At 43.0% G+C, this 14,326-nt stretch overlaps 1 protein-coding gene and 1 non-coding gene across 2 annotated transcripts; both read right to left on the bottom strand.

Moving 5' to 3' along the window:
* Window positions 1-920: 920 nt before the first annotated feature.
* LOC116991275 (heat shock cognate 71 kDa protein-like) lies at window positions 921-7,864 on the bottom strand. Its single transcript, XM_033049756.1, has 9 exons — window positions 7,713-7,864; window positions 5,131-5,340; window positions 4,238-4,443; window positions 3,970-4,122; window positions 2,520-3,075; window positions 2,231-2,433; window positions 1,893-2,091; window positions 1,460-1,692; window positions 921-1,255 (listed from the first exon to the last, which is right to left on the bottom strand). The coding sequence occupies exons 2-9, from the start codon at window positions 5,333-5,335 to the stop codon at window positions 1,079-1,081; spliced, it is 1,932 nt and encodes a 643-aa protein (XP_032905647.1). The 5' UTR covers window positions 5,336-5,340; window positions 7,713-7,864; the 3' UTR covers window positions 921-1,078.
* Window positions 1,765-1,858, bottom strand: LOC116991415. Its single transcript, XR_004416785.1, has one exon. It is a non-coding gene; the product is annotated as a small nucleolar RNA SNORD14 (small nucleolar RNA).
* Window positions 7,865-14,326: the final 6,462 nt, after the last annotated feature.

Genomic DNA, 14,326 nt, shown 5'->3' on the forward strand with positions numbered 1-14,326 from the left:
AATGCAACATTTCAGTATTGGGACATTTATGACAGGTAAATAATGTCCATCAATTCAGTTTTTGAAGAGACACACACACATCAGGGGATATAAACGAGAAGGGGATTGGGAAATAAATGGATATTTACACAAAATTTCTTCAAGGGCAGAAAATCTTGCTTATTTCCACCTTCAAGCCATTATATTTATTAGACTGGATGTACAATAAAATAAAGCCAAGCATCATCAGTCATGATCTTAATGGGGGCAAGTTGCTTATCCTATTTCTTTGTTATGTCAATAAGCTAATGTGTATTGCTAAATTCCCAGTTATTTCAGGAAATAGAAATCCAAGCAACAAATTGCCACTGAGTAAATAAATCCTGGAAAGACCAGATGAAATGTCAGTCATAAATTGTTTTCAATGCAGAAGTAGGTACTTGCAGCAAAATCTACCAAATTTAGGTGGGGCAAGATGTTCGACAACTGGAAGATTATCCTTCACCCACTACCAGCTTGGATCTTGGGCAAGGATTTTCTTCAGTCACTAAGTATTTCTCTCTGAAGCACCAGTTTAAAAAAAAAAAATCAAAAATCATGTATTGTGCAATGCCAAGATGCAAGCCACCAGATTAACCATTGTATCACTCAATTGAGCTTGCATAAACAATCAAGTAGCAATCATTTAGAAGAATTGCCACTCATCGTATATTTGATGCAGCTTGGGTCCCAGGAGGGACCTAATGTGCCAAGTATCTAGTTTGCTCCTGCAATGCCTGCACTCAGAAGGGGGAGATTCACACCAACCTTTGTTGTAAAGATTAAGGGGACAATTGAGCCCCACAGTGAGCATGACTAATGTGATAGAAATCAGTGGCATTAAGCAACAATCAAGAACTCTTACTACCTACCCATTTAATGTACATAATTGAAGACACAAGTTTAATACTCTGATTGTAGCCTTTATTCATACCAAACATTCATGTACAAGCGCATTGTTCAAATCTTGGCACTTAAAATCAAAGCTGGTTCTTTTTAATATAGTAAGAGCACTTAACCAGAGTCAAGACACTCATGACCAGTAGACATGCTGTGCATTTTAATCGACCTCCTCAATTGTTGGGCCAGATGATGCACCTGCACCAGGAGGAGGAGCACCAGTACCAGGAAAGCCCGCTGGTGGCCCACCAGCTCCCTGGTACAACTTTGTGATTATTGGATTGCAGATCTTCTCCAGCTCCTTCTGTTGATGTTCATATTCATCCTTTTCAGCAGTCTGAAAGGAACAAAAAAAAAGTTATTCATATTGCACTAAACAATGCACACTTCAAGGAAAAGGACAAAAACGCTCAGACATCCAAGGAAGATTGCTATCACAACCAGCACAGGGTTCCAGTGGAAACTACGAATGGTTAATGGTTTTTACTTCATCATTGCGAATGAATTAAAATTAACTAGCTTGAACTGCTGGAAATGTTACCTGGTTCTTATCCAGCCAGCTGATGACTTCATTGCATTTATCCAAAATCTTCTGTTTGTCATCATCTCCAACTTTGCCCTTCAGCTTTTCATCCTCAATTGTAGCCTTCATGTTGAAAGCATAGGATTCCAGTGCATTCTTGGATGTTACTTTTTCACGCTGCTGATCATCCTCAGACTTGTACTTCTCAGCTTCCTGAACCATGCGTTCAATGTCTTCCTTGCTCAAGCGACCTATAAATAAAAATTAAAAATATATAGTATAGCTTCCCACTGAACAAACAGCAAACATCTTGTTAGCTTCAATTGCTCAGACATCCAAGGAAGGTAATTGGCCAACATCCATCTCTCGATTTCTGGTGGAAACTACGAATGACTTTGGAATCCTTCATCATGGCAAAGTTAAAGGCTACCAGATATCAAAAGCGTCTTACCTTTGTCATTTGTGATGGTGATCTTGTTTTCTTTTCCAGTGCTCTTGTCCACTGCAGACACATTCAGGATACCATTGGCATCAATATCAAAAGTCACCTCAATTTGAGGCACACCCCGGGGAGCAGGTGGAATTCCAGTTAGCTCAAACTTGCCCAGCAAGTTGTTATCTTTAGTCATGGCTCTCTCACCCTCATACACCTACAAAAATATTAATTATTATAAGAAAATGGTAGAAACAAGAGTATGCAATATATTGGTGATTAAGAACTTTCAGCAAATGCTGACCAACTAATTTAACAATACTGAAAAGGAAAAGACATTGAAAATTGGGATTTACCTGAATCAGCACACCAGGCTGGTTATCAGAATAGGTAGTGAAGGTCTGCGTTTGTTTTGTTGGAATGGTGGTGTTACGTTTAATTAACGTCGTCATGACACCACCAGCCGTCTCAATGCCCAGGGACAAAGGAGTAACATCCAACAACAGCAGATCCTGTACAGCCTCAGACTTGTCACCAGCTAAGATAGCTGCCTGGACAGCTAAGGACACAAAAATATTAGATTAGTCATGGAAAATAATCAAGAAATTAGACTGTATTGTCAAATCACATTTTGTATAACATTACCTGCACCATATGCGACCGCCTCATCAGGATTGATACTCTTATTCAATTCCTTGCCATTGAAGAAATCTTGCAACAACTTCTGGATTTTGGGAATGCGGGTGGATCCACCAACCAATACAATATCATGGATTTGAGCCTTGTCCATCTTAGCATCCCTCAAGGATTTCTCTACAGGGTCAAGTGTGCCACGGAAGAGGTCAGCATTGAGCTCTTCAAATCGTGCCCTAGTGATTGAGGTATAAAAATCAACACCCTCATACAGAGAGTCAATTTCAATGCTTGCTTGTGTACTGGATGACAACGTACGCTTTGCACGTTCACAGGCAGTGCGGAGACGGCGAACAGCTCTCTTGTTATCAGTAATGTCTTTCTTGTATTTTCTTTTGAATTCAGCAATAAAATGGTTGACCATACGACTATCAAAGTCTTCACCACCAAGATGGGTATCACCAGCTGTAGATTTGACTTCAAAAATTCCATCTTCAATGGTCAAGATGGAGACATCAAAAGTACCACCACCAAGGTCAAAAATCAGTACATTTCTTTCAGTCCCAACCTATAGAGGAAAGGCAACAACCAAAGGTTAATACCCACATACAATAAACTTGCACATGCCTGGGGGGGTAAGACAAAGTTGTGGCAGATGGAATACAGCATAGTTGTGGTCATCTGTAGTAATAATAATAATAACAGGAATAAATAAATACAGATTTTCTAAATGGGGAGAGGATTCAGAAATTGGATGTGGGAGTGCTGGTGCAGGATTACCAAAAGGTTGATTTGCAAGTTGAATCGGTATAAAGGAAGACAAATGCAATGTCGGCATTTGTTTTGAGGGGACTAGAAAATAAAAATAGAGATGTATTGCTGAGGCCACATTTAAATTATTACGGGTACACAAAATTGCTGGAGGAACTCAGCGGGTGCAGCAGCATCTATGGAGCGAAGGAAATAGGCGACGTTTCGGGCCGAAACCCTTCTTCAGACTGATGGGGGGTGGGGAAAGAAAGAAGGAAAAAGGGAGGAGGAGGAGCCCGAGGGCGGGCGGATGGGAGGGTGGGAGGAGACAGCTAGAGGGTGAAGGAAGGGGAGGGGACAGCACAGGCTAGCCAAATTGGGGGAATTCAATGTTGATGCCATAAGGGCGCAAGGACCCCAGACGGGGTAAATTATTACGAGCGGTTTTGGGCCAAAATCTGATGGAAGTGCGGGCATTGGAGAGGGTCCAGAGGTTTACGAGAATGTTTGGTTTAATGTATGATGACCACTGATTGATGTTATATCATTTGAGCATTATGCTCAAGAAAGGATGTTATTTTTCCACTGTTGGCGCATGACACTCTTGACCACTGTTCCAGGCTTCTCTTCAGCCAACTTGTAATTAAATAAGAATTCTCAGTGTACTAATGTTTACAAATGGATACAACCAGATGCCGTTTGCACTACGTACCTTCTTATCCAAGCCATAAGCAATTGCAGCTGCAGTTGGTTCATTGATAATACGCAGCACATTAAGGCCAGAAATGGTACCAGCATCTTTTGTTGCTTGCCGTTGAGAATCGTTGAAGTACGCCGGCACTGTAATCACTGCATTTGAGATCGTCTAAACAAAAGAATACTTTATATAACATAACATCTTAACAAGATGCACATTTGACTTCAGAAATTTGGTGTAGCGCATTTACAATAAACACTTGTAACTGTACTGCAAACAATACCTTTCCAAGGTAGGCCTCTGCAATCTCTTTCATTTTAGTCAGCACCATGGATGATACTTCCTCGGGGTAAAAGGTTTTCTTTTCAGCCTTGTACTCAACCTCAACCTTGGGTCGGCCACTATCACTGATAACTCTGAATGGCCAGTGCTTCATGTCAGACTGAACAACAGCATCCTCAAACCTACGTCCAATGAGACGTTTGGCATCTGCAAATTGAAAATTAGTAGTTGGAGATTATTAAATCTTAGTGAACACACACCTACATCTCCACTTCATACAAAGACTTGACTACTAAAGTACGAGTGGGGGGGTTATAATTTAAGAAGAATATTTAATTTTACGGTACAAAGAGTCCGCATGACCAGAAAAACTTTTTGTATTTCGGTCTGTGGAGTAGGATTGTGGAACAGTTTGAATGTGGAGTTAAAGCAAGTTCATGTTCAAAATGACATACAAAAAACTTTTTTACACAAGGTACAGGGATGAAGGGGAGGGTTGACAAACAGGGATTAGTGTTTGTTTATTATTTATTTATGTTTTTTTTGGTTACTTCATACATATTACTTGTAAGTGTATATCAGTTGTATGTATATATGTTTGTATGCATCTCTAAAAATTGTCTGGGATATTATTATTATTAATTAATTAATTATTAAATATGGAAGGGGTGTGATTAAATAAGTTATTCTTCTTCTCACTCCTTTTCGAGCTTGTAAAGAAAAAGTGTTGGACATTTAAATTTTGCTTTATGCTTTTTATTGCTGTGCAAATATTGCCTGGAATGTTTGACTATTTCGATTTTATTGTTATTTATTCCTATTTATATCTTTACTTGTTCGGAACAAATAAACAAACAAATAAATAAATAAAGTGCCTTGAACTATGTAACTCACCAAAAACTGTGTTGGTTGGGTTCATGGCCACCTGGTTCTTGGCTGCATCACCGATAAGTCTCTCTGTATCAGTGAAGGCAACATAGCTTGGAGTGGTGCGGTTGCCCTGGTCGTTGGCAATAATTTCAACTTTTCCATGCTGAAAGACACCCACACAAGAGTAGGTTGTCCCGAGATCAATACCAATTGCTGGTCCCTTAGACATTTTGTCTGAAAAATAAAGTTAATAAAGTCAAAAATAATTTATTCAGTTCTACCCAGAAGGAAACCGCCACCCAATTCCTTCATAAGGTCAGAAACAATGACTCATCACAATGAGCTGTTGTTCAACAGATTACACAATCACTTCAAAAACCAGCAACACCTGCCACTCCACATTCTTTTCAAAGAATAAATTGCAACCACTGTGCAAAAGGATGATGGAAAGGGACTGATAGGATTGCTACTGGGGAATTAAGTTGAGGCTCATGCTCCATACAGATTATTTCCACAATCTACATGACTTCTCATTCCAAATTCTTAACTCTTGAATTCTCATTCTTAATTATCAGTCTGTCTATATGGAGTATTGCGTACAGTTTTGGTCTCCAAATCTGAGGAAGGACATTATTGCCATAGGGGGAGTGCAGAGAAGGTTCACCAGACTGATTCCTGGGATGTCAGGATTGTCTTATGAAGAAAGACTGGATAGACTTGGTTTATACTCTCTAGAATTTAGGAGATTGAGAGGGGATCTTATAGAAACTTATAAAATTCTTAAGGGGTTGGACAGGCTAGATGAAGGAAGATTGCTCCCGATGTTGGGGAAGTCCAGGACAAGGGGTCACAGCTTAAGGATAAGGGGGAAATCCTTTAAAACCGAGATGAGAACAACTTTTTTCACAGAGAGTGGTGAATCTCTGGAACTCACCACAGAGGGTAGTCGAGGCCAGTTCATTGGCTATATTTAAGAGGGAGTTGGATGTGGCCCTTGTGGCTAAAGGGATCAGAGGGTATGGAGAGAAGGCAGGTACGGGATACTGAGTTGGATGATCAGCCATGATCATATTGAATGGCGGTGCAGGCTCGAAGGGCCGAATGGCCTACTCCTGCACCTAATTTCTATGTTTCTATGGTCCATGATATACCACACAGGCCTGGAAGGTTAGATCACATGGAATCAAGGCTAGATAGTCAAATTGACACACAATGGGCCTGAAGGTTGGAGACAGAATGATGGTTGTAGGTTGTTCTTCAGACTAGACTTGTAATACATGGTGTCTTACAGGAATGAGCACTGGGTTCACTTGTCATATTAAGTTTGGATAAGAATGTAGATTCCTATGGATTGCAAGCTAGTAAATTGGTTGAATGGTCAACAGTGGCTAAACAAAATTAAAAACAAATGCTAGACGGTGGTTCCCCCACTCCTCTATTGGAGAGTAGAAATTATAATGTAATCAGGGCTGGGATGGGGCAAGGTAAATCATAAGGGAAGACCACAGGTCTTTTTTTGCATGGAATATAAATCTGGAGTGTTATCTTGGAATTTTACCGTTTCATCTTATTATCGTGAATAAGGTGAAAAGGCGGTCCTTTCCCCAGGATAAGAGAGTAAACCCGGAGGGCACTGTCTAAGGCGCGAAGGAGGTTCAGAACGGGCGAGAGGAATTTCCCCAAAAGTGGTAGATATCTGGAATCCTGCCAAAGTAGCTGAGGTATGCACGTATGGTGAAAATACTTGAAAAATGTAGAGCCGTAAGGATGCCTCACAATCTGACCATGTGGCTAATCGGCGACCCCCCCCCCCCCCATGGGGAGGCCACCACGTGTTGCGGGAGGCCGCCCGCGGCCGCTCCGTCTCACCCCGGAGGGGGGCGGAAGGGAGCGGCCGCCCGCTCGCAGACTCTTCCAGAAGAGTAGGCGGAACAAAGCGGCAGAGGACGCCCGCCCACATGGTCTCTGCAGCCCCAGCCGGGGGGGGAGGAGGAGGAAGCGAAACCGATCGCAGTGGTCAGTCACATCAACCACGGGTCGTGGGAGGAACGGTCTAAATAACGCTGATAAAGACGCACACAATACAGGAGTAACTCAGCGGGTCAGGCAGCATAGATGGATTAAAATGAAATGGGCGACGCTTCGGGTCGAGACCCTTCCTCAGACAGGGGAGAGTTGTGGATGGGCAAGGTGTGAAAACGAGACATATAAAGGAACGGTGTGCAAGGAAAACGTCGAATGGTTCATTGTTGGCTGAGGGCAAGGTGACAGGGGCACGCGATCAGTAAAATTAATCAGGACCGTGAAGCCAGTCGGAGAACTAGGGTGGGTAGAACGGAGGTAAAGTAAATGCTACTAAGTTAGAGGAATCAATATTCATACCGATGGGTTGTACGCTGACAAATACTAGGCGGCCCAGGACAGAAAGGTCAGTGTGCGAGGGGAGTTAACCGGGGAGATCAAGGCGCGTCAGCCAAGACGGACCGAGCGAAATGGCGGCCGGATGCGGAGGCCCCGGCCTGAACGAGCAGGAACGAAGGCGATGAAAGAGAGCATTAATATAAGTGACGGCGAGGGTGAGTGAAGGTGGAAGAGTGAGGCCGTACCTGTAGTTGCTTGCTTGCTTGCTGGCGGGCGGTGGTGATGTTGAAGACCGGGCTGCGAAAGAGAGCTGTTGGCCGTGTCCGACGCCGCAATGAGACCGCGCCGCTCCCGCCGCGCGCTTTTAAGGCTCACTCGAAGGTTCTAGAAAGCCGCGCGCGTCATCGCTGGGGCCCGGCCAATCAGCGCCCGATGGGTGACGTCACCGGGCGCGGCGGGAAGGCAGGCCGTCGTCTGATTGGCTGCGCGGTGGAGCCGCCCCTTGGGACCGGGCCGGATGGGACGAGACTACCTGGGCGGAAAGATGGAAGCTGTGTGTTGGAACAAACCAAAGATCCTCGCTATAGGATATTTGGAACAAACTGCAAATGCCGGGTTATATCCGGAGATTGACACAAAAAGCTGCAGTAACTCCGCGGGTCAGCCAGCAACTCGGGTTCGAGACCCTTCCTCAGACTTGAAGCTGAGATGGCGCCCAACACAGGAGCACGAAGGCGTGCGGATCGGTGTGATTATCCAAGGGCCGGGGTTCGGAGATACCCTTGGTCCTCCCGTGGTTTACACCGGCTGTTCACACGATGTTACATTACTTGTGTGTAAGCGCTTAGTTACACGACTCATCTTAACAGCCGAAGATAGACACAACAAGCTGGAATATCTCAGGGAGTACTCCAGCCTTTTGTGTCTATCTTCGGTGTAAACCAGCACCTGCAGTTCCTTCCTACTCATCCTAACCAAAGATCTTGTAGGCCTCCTGAACTGCGAAACGTGGTCTATTGTATGTTAATAGCGAGCCAGGACTCTGGCTCAAAATAGTGGAATACCACCATTGTTGTATTTATCACAAGGCAGGACGGACAGATCTTCCGCGATTTATTATCTACATCTGTCCTGAAGCATTATATGAGCCTATATTTTATGCTTATGTCTGGAGAGGAATTTCAATACTACTTGCTATAATCATTATTAGCAGAGCCACGGCTGGCACTGATGTAGGATCCAGGAAGTGTGCGTAGAAACAGAAAAATACGTGCAGGAGTAGGCCATTCGGCCCTTCGAGCCAGTTCGGTAACAAAATAATCATTAATGCAGCACAGGAACAGGGCCTTTGACCCATAATGCCCTTGCAGCACAAACCGAGATAAAGAAATACAATCTGCCTGCACACGATACAAATACCTCCATTCCTTGCATATCTATGAGCTTAAGTAAAAGCCTCTTAAACGCCACCATGCTATCTGCTTCATCCACCACCCTTGGCAGCGTGTTCCAGTCATCCACCACTCTAAAAAAATACTTGCCTGTCTCATCATTAAACGTCCCCCCTCTCACTTTAAAGCCATGCTCTTGAGTCTTTGACATTTCAACCCCATGGAAAAGGATCTGATTGTCTACCCTATGTATGCCTTATTGTTTTATATACTTTTGTCAGGTCTTCTCTTAACCTCTGGCATTCCACTCCAGTTTCTCCAACATAGAAACATAGAAATTAGGTACAGGAGTAGGCCATTCGGCCCTTCGAGCCTGCACCGCCATTCAACATGATCATGGCTGATCATCCAACTCAGTATCCCGTACCTGCCTTCTCTCCATACCCTCTGATCCCCTTAGCCACAAGGGCCACATCTAACTCCCTCTTAAATATAGCCAATGAACTGGCCTCGACTACCCTCTGTGGCAGAGAGTTCCAGAGATTCACCACTCTCTGTGTGAAAAAAGTTCTTCTCATCTCGGTTTTAAAGGATTTCCCCCTTATCCTTAAGCTGTGACCCCTTGTCCTGAACTTCCCCAACATCGGGAGAAATCTTCCTGCATCTAGCCTGTCCAACCCCTTAAGAATTTTATAAGTTTCTATAAGATCCCCTCTCAATCTCCTAATTCTAGAGAGTATAAACCAAGTCTATCCAGTCTTTCTTCATAAGACAGTCCTGACATCCCAGGAATCAGTCTGGTGAACCTTCTCTGCACTCCCTCTATGGCAATAATGTCCTTCCTCAGATTTGGAGACCAAAACTGTACGCTATACTCCAGTTGTGGTCTCACCAAGACCCTGTACAACTGCAGTAGAACCTCCCTGCTCCTATACTCAAATCCTTTTGCTATGAAAGCTAACATACCATTCGCTTTCTTCACTGCCTGTTGCACCTGCATGCCTACTTTCAATGACTGGTGTACCATGACACCCAGGTCTCGCTGCATCTCCCCTTTTCCTAGTCGGCCACCATTTAGATAATAGTCTGCTTTCCTGTTTTTGCCACCAAAATGGATAACCTCACATTTATCCACATTATACTGCATCTGCCAAACATTTGCCCACTCACCCAGCCTATCCAAGTCACCTTGCAGTCTCCTAGCAACCTCTCCTTATAGTTAATACTCTCCAATAGCATTCTGGTAAACCTCAACTACACTGTCTCCAAAACCTCCACATCCTTCCTGCAATGGGGTGTCACCAGAACAGTACGCTATTCCAAATGTGGCCTAACGTAAGTCCGAGTTCAAAAATACTTCCTATCTCTTATACTCAATACCCAGACAGATGAATGCAAGCATGCCATATGCCTTCTTTACCACTCTATCTTACACATGCTGCCACTTTTAAAAATGCACGTTTCATACTCGGGAAAGTAGCTAACATAATCAAGGACCATCTACACCTCTTTTGTTTCCTTTTTTGTCCCCTTTCCTGTTAGCCCTAGGATAAAGTGTAGCAACCTTCCCATCATGGATCTTGGACCTTTTCTCAGCAACTAACACAATAATGTTGGAACACTATATTCTGCACTTTATAATTTCTTTACATTAATGGCATAAGTAATTGTACATCCACTTGGGATAAAAGGATTTCAAGATAGTTAGAATTAGCTCTGAGGGCTAACGGAATCAAAGGTTATGGGGATAAAGCAGGAACAGGGTACTGATTTTGGATGATCAGCCATGAACATATTGGATGGTGGTGCTGACTCGAAGGGCCGAATTGCCTAATCCTGCATTTATTTTCTGCTTCTCATATCCACCAACCACTTCCCTTTTTATGTCACCTTCCCATGTAACTGCAGGAGCTACTACACCGACACCTTTACCCCATTCTTTTGAACCAACCAAGGACCAAAATTATCATTACAATTGAAGTGGAAATTGACCTGCATTTTTTTACAATCTCGAGGACTGCGTTTGGTGCATGCAGTGTGGTCTTCTGCATCGGAGAAACTAAATAAAGATTTTGTGACTGCTTTGCAGAGCACTTTCTTCTAGTCTGCATGGGTGACCCTGAACTTCTGGTTGCCAATCCCAAAGTAAACTTGAAGACATATTTTTGACTACATCACAGCCTTCAGGACTCAATATTAAATCCAACACCTTGTAACTAGCTTTCTCTCTTTCTATCAGAACTGGGCACTTCCACGGTTAGCATCAACCTGTAATTTTGAATCAGTTTTGTTTTCCACTGACACTGCTTGATCTACTGGGCATTTCTAACATTGTCCTTTCAGTTTCATTTCCCTGCGACAGCTCTCATCTGTTTTTCAGTCTTTGTTTATTGTTCCTCTATTCATTGTCATTTATCAATCAGACACTTTGTAATAAGCATATTATCATGCCAACCCTGGCCTGGCCCTATACCATTGTTCAAAACAAATTTCTCCAGCACCTGCACCTCTATGATTTTCAATTACATATATACATTTGTTATAATAGCATGAGACTTGGCATTGCAGCTGATCACTACAAAGTTTTAGAATGGTTGAGAGACCAGTTGGTCCATTTTGCTCGTGTTAATTCTTCAAAAGAGTTATCAATGAAGTCCCACATCGTATCACTGTAATTAGTATAAAGGATTAGGGGATGGGAAGAGGAGGAACACAAGGGGTACTTTACATCTTTACTCAATCAAAACCATTTGTGATTTTGAAAATGTTTATCAAATTCCTTAAAGGGCCGGTCCCACCAGCATGCGCCTGCATGCGGCAAGCGCGACCAAACCAGAAGCGGGGGCCGCGAGGAGGTTGAGTGAGTGACATGAAGTTTGAGCGAAGTCCGCGGGAAGTTCGCGAGTGACGTACGGCATCGAGGTGGCTGCGGGCCGGCGGGCCGTTGCCGAGCAGAATTTTTGAACACGGTCAGTTTTTCGGAGCCCCGCGCGATGTCGGGACCAGCTCTGCACAACTCCATACGACTCCGGCGATCGAAGTGGGACCGGCCCCGATAGGCCGTACGGCTCAAGCGACCACATTAGGTCGCGCTTGCCGCATGCAGGCGCATGCTGGTGGGACCGGCCCTTTAGGTCGCGCTTGCCGCATGGAGTCGCATGCTCGTGGGACAGGTCCTTAACTTTTTCTTCCCCAAACATTACCAGAGAATTTTATTACATTAGATCTTCTATTTTCACTAAGTATTTGCTGCGGAAAACCAAGGCATGTTATGATATATTCTGAAGAGACACAAAATGCTGGAGTAACTCAGTGGGACAGACAGCATCTCTGGAGAGAAGGAATGGGTGCTGTTTTGGGTTGAGACCCTTGTTCAGACTAGTTATGGATAAGGGAAAAGAGAGATATAGACTGATGTAATTAAAGTGAAGGGGGAGATGTGATGTAATTAAAGTGAAGGGAGAGATGTGATGTAATTAAAGTGAAGGGGGAGATGTGATGTAATTAAAGTGAAGGGCGAGATGTGATGTATTTGTAATGTACTATCATTGAATGCATCAGAATAGAATTTGTAGATTTGTAACATCCACCACTCACTGTGGTGGATGTTTATTTGTTTACTGTCTGTTCTGTTGTCTATTATTGTATGTATGACTGCAGGCACGAAATTTCGTTCAGACTGAAAGGTCTGAATGACAATAAAGGAAATTCAATTCAATGTATATGTAATGTAAATGCCAGTGCCCCTTGAGGCCAAAAGCAGAAGTTGGCAAATGTACCTGTGCCTCGTGACTGAGGTAAAGTGACCTTCTGGAAGTTTCTGTCATTGCAGATTAAACTTTTCCTACAAGATGTCGGACGTGTGTTCATTGTGCTAGTCACAAGGTCTTAAGGAAGACATTACATAGACGGTGATGTGAAGAGATAGAGTACAATGAATGAAAGATGTGCAAAAAAGTAATGATGATAAAGGAACAGGCCATTGTAAGCTGTTTGGAAGGTTGAAAATGAGAAGCTGGTGTGACATGGGTGGGGGAAGGATTGAGAGGGAATGCCGGGCTACCTGAAGTAAGATAAATCAAAATCCATACCACTGGGCTGGAAGCTGCCCAAGCGAAATTAGATGCTGTTCCTCCAATTTGCGTTTAGCCTCACACTCTGACAATGGAGGAGACCGAGGCCAGAAAGGTCTGTGTAGGAATTGGATGGAGAATTAGTGTCCAGCAACCTGGAGATCAGGTTGCTTCACGCAGAACGATCGCCCAGTCTGCGTTTGGTCTCGCCGATATACGAGTCCACATCTTGAACAGATACAGTAGATGAGGTTGGAGGAGGTGCAAGTGAACCTCTGCCTAACCTGAATACTGATCATTCAAATAATCCAAAAAGTGAAAACATAAACTAGTCCATCGTACACAGGTGTTATCTGCTGCTAATGTCCTGCTTAAATACCTGTTACTATCCATTTCTGCTGCATTGTAAAATCTTGAAAGTAGAAAATCCGAAAAGTAAACCGAGTCGAAAGAGATGATTAAAGTTGAAATATGGATAATTCCTAAAATTGGTTTAGACAACCCATTTGCTAATCTGTACTTTTTTTAATCCACATACCTGCCAGATTTTGTCCATGGAGTTAAATGGTTTTATGGGACAATCAGTTATTGTTCTGTTTGTGTATCAAACTCATCAATCCTCCTTTTGGTTTGTCAGTGAATGGCAAAGGCAGGATTAGTAGTGAAAAACACTCTCCTGGCCTAAATGTGGATGTTCTTCCTGTAGTTATGGGCATCATATTTTCCCATCCATGTGTTACTAGCGAAATAACTTTTTATTAAAGTGATTCATAGTTTAGTTAATGATTGTTACGTGTACCGAGGTAGTCAAATAAAAGACCACACAGGATTACAATCAAGCCATCCACAGTGGACAGATAAAAGGCACAATCATTAGTGCAATAGACACTAAATATAATAAACACAAAGTGCTGGAGCAACTCAGTGGCCAGGCAGCACCTCTGGAGAACAGGTAATGTTTTGGGTCAGAACCCTTCTTCGGAACTCATTTTTCTGTATCTTATTGCATACACACCTTTCTATTTGATAGCACTGTTTGTTTTTTCTGCTGCTTGTGGCAGAAGCATGACTTGTAGTTTAGTTTACAATTCTCAAGGAACAGTAAAAACATGTGTTGGTAAGATTAAGTGGGCCAAATTGCTGCTTAGCTTCATGTACAATCGTCTTAATTTAATAAATTAATCCTTTCCGTTATCCATTTACAACATAGATCTCTAATTTTATAGCTAGAAAAATTAAATTCAGTTAATTTGTCACGTATGTAATGGTGGTCATGAAATTAATGGATTGTTCCAAGCCCCATCGTCTTGAACATAACATTTTTGAAGGAGATATGCTATACTCAATCTGCTTAACTGAAATGTGACTCCTGCAGGTTCAAAATACTTTAGGTCA

This window comes from Amblyraja radiata, chromosome 33, assembly GCF_010909765.2.
Source record: "Amblyraja radiata isolate CabotCenter1 chromosome 33, sAmbRad1.1.pri, whole genome shotgun sequence".
Lineage (NCBI taxonomy): Eukaryota > Metazoa > Chordata > Chondrichthyes > Rajiformes > Rajidae > Amblyraja > Amblyraja radiata.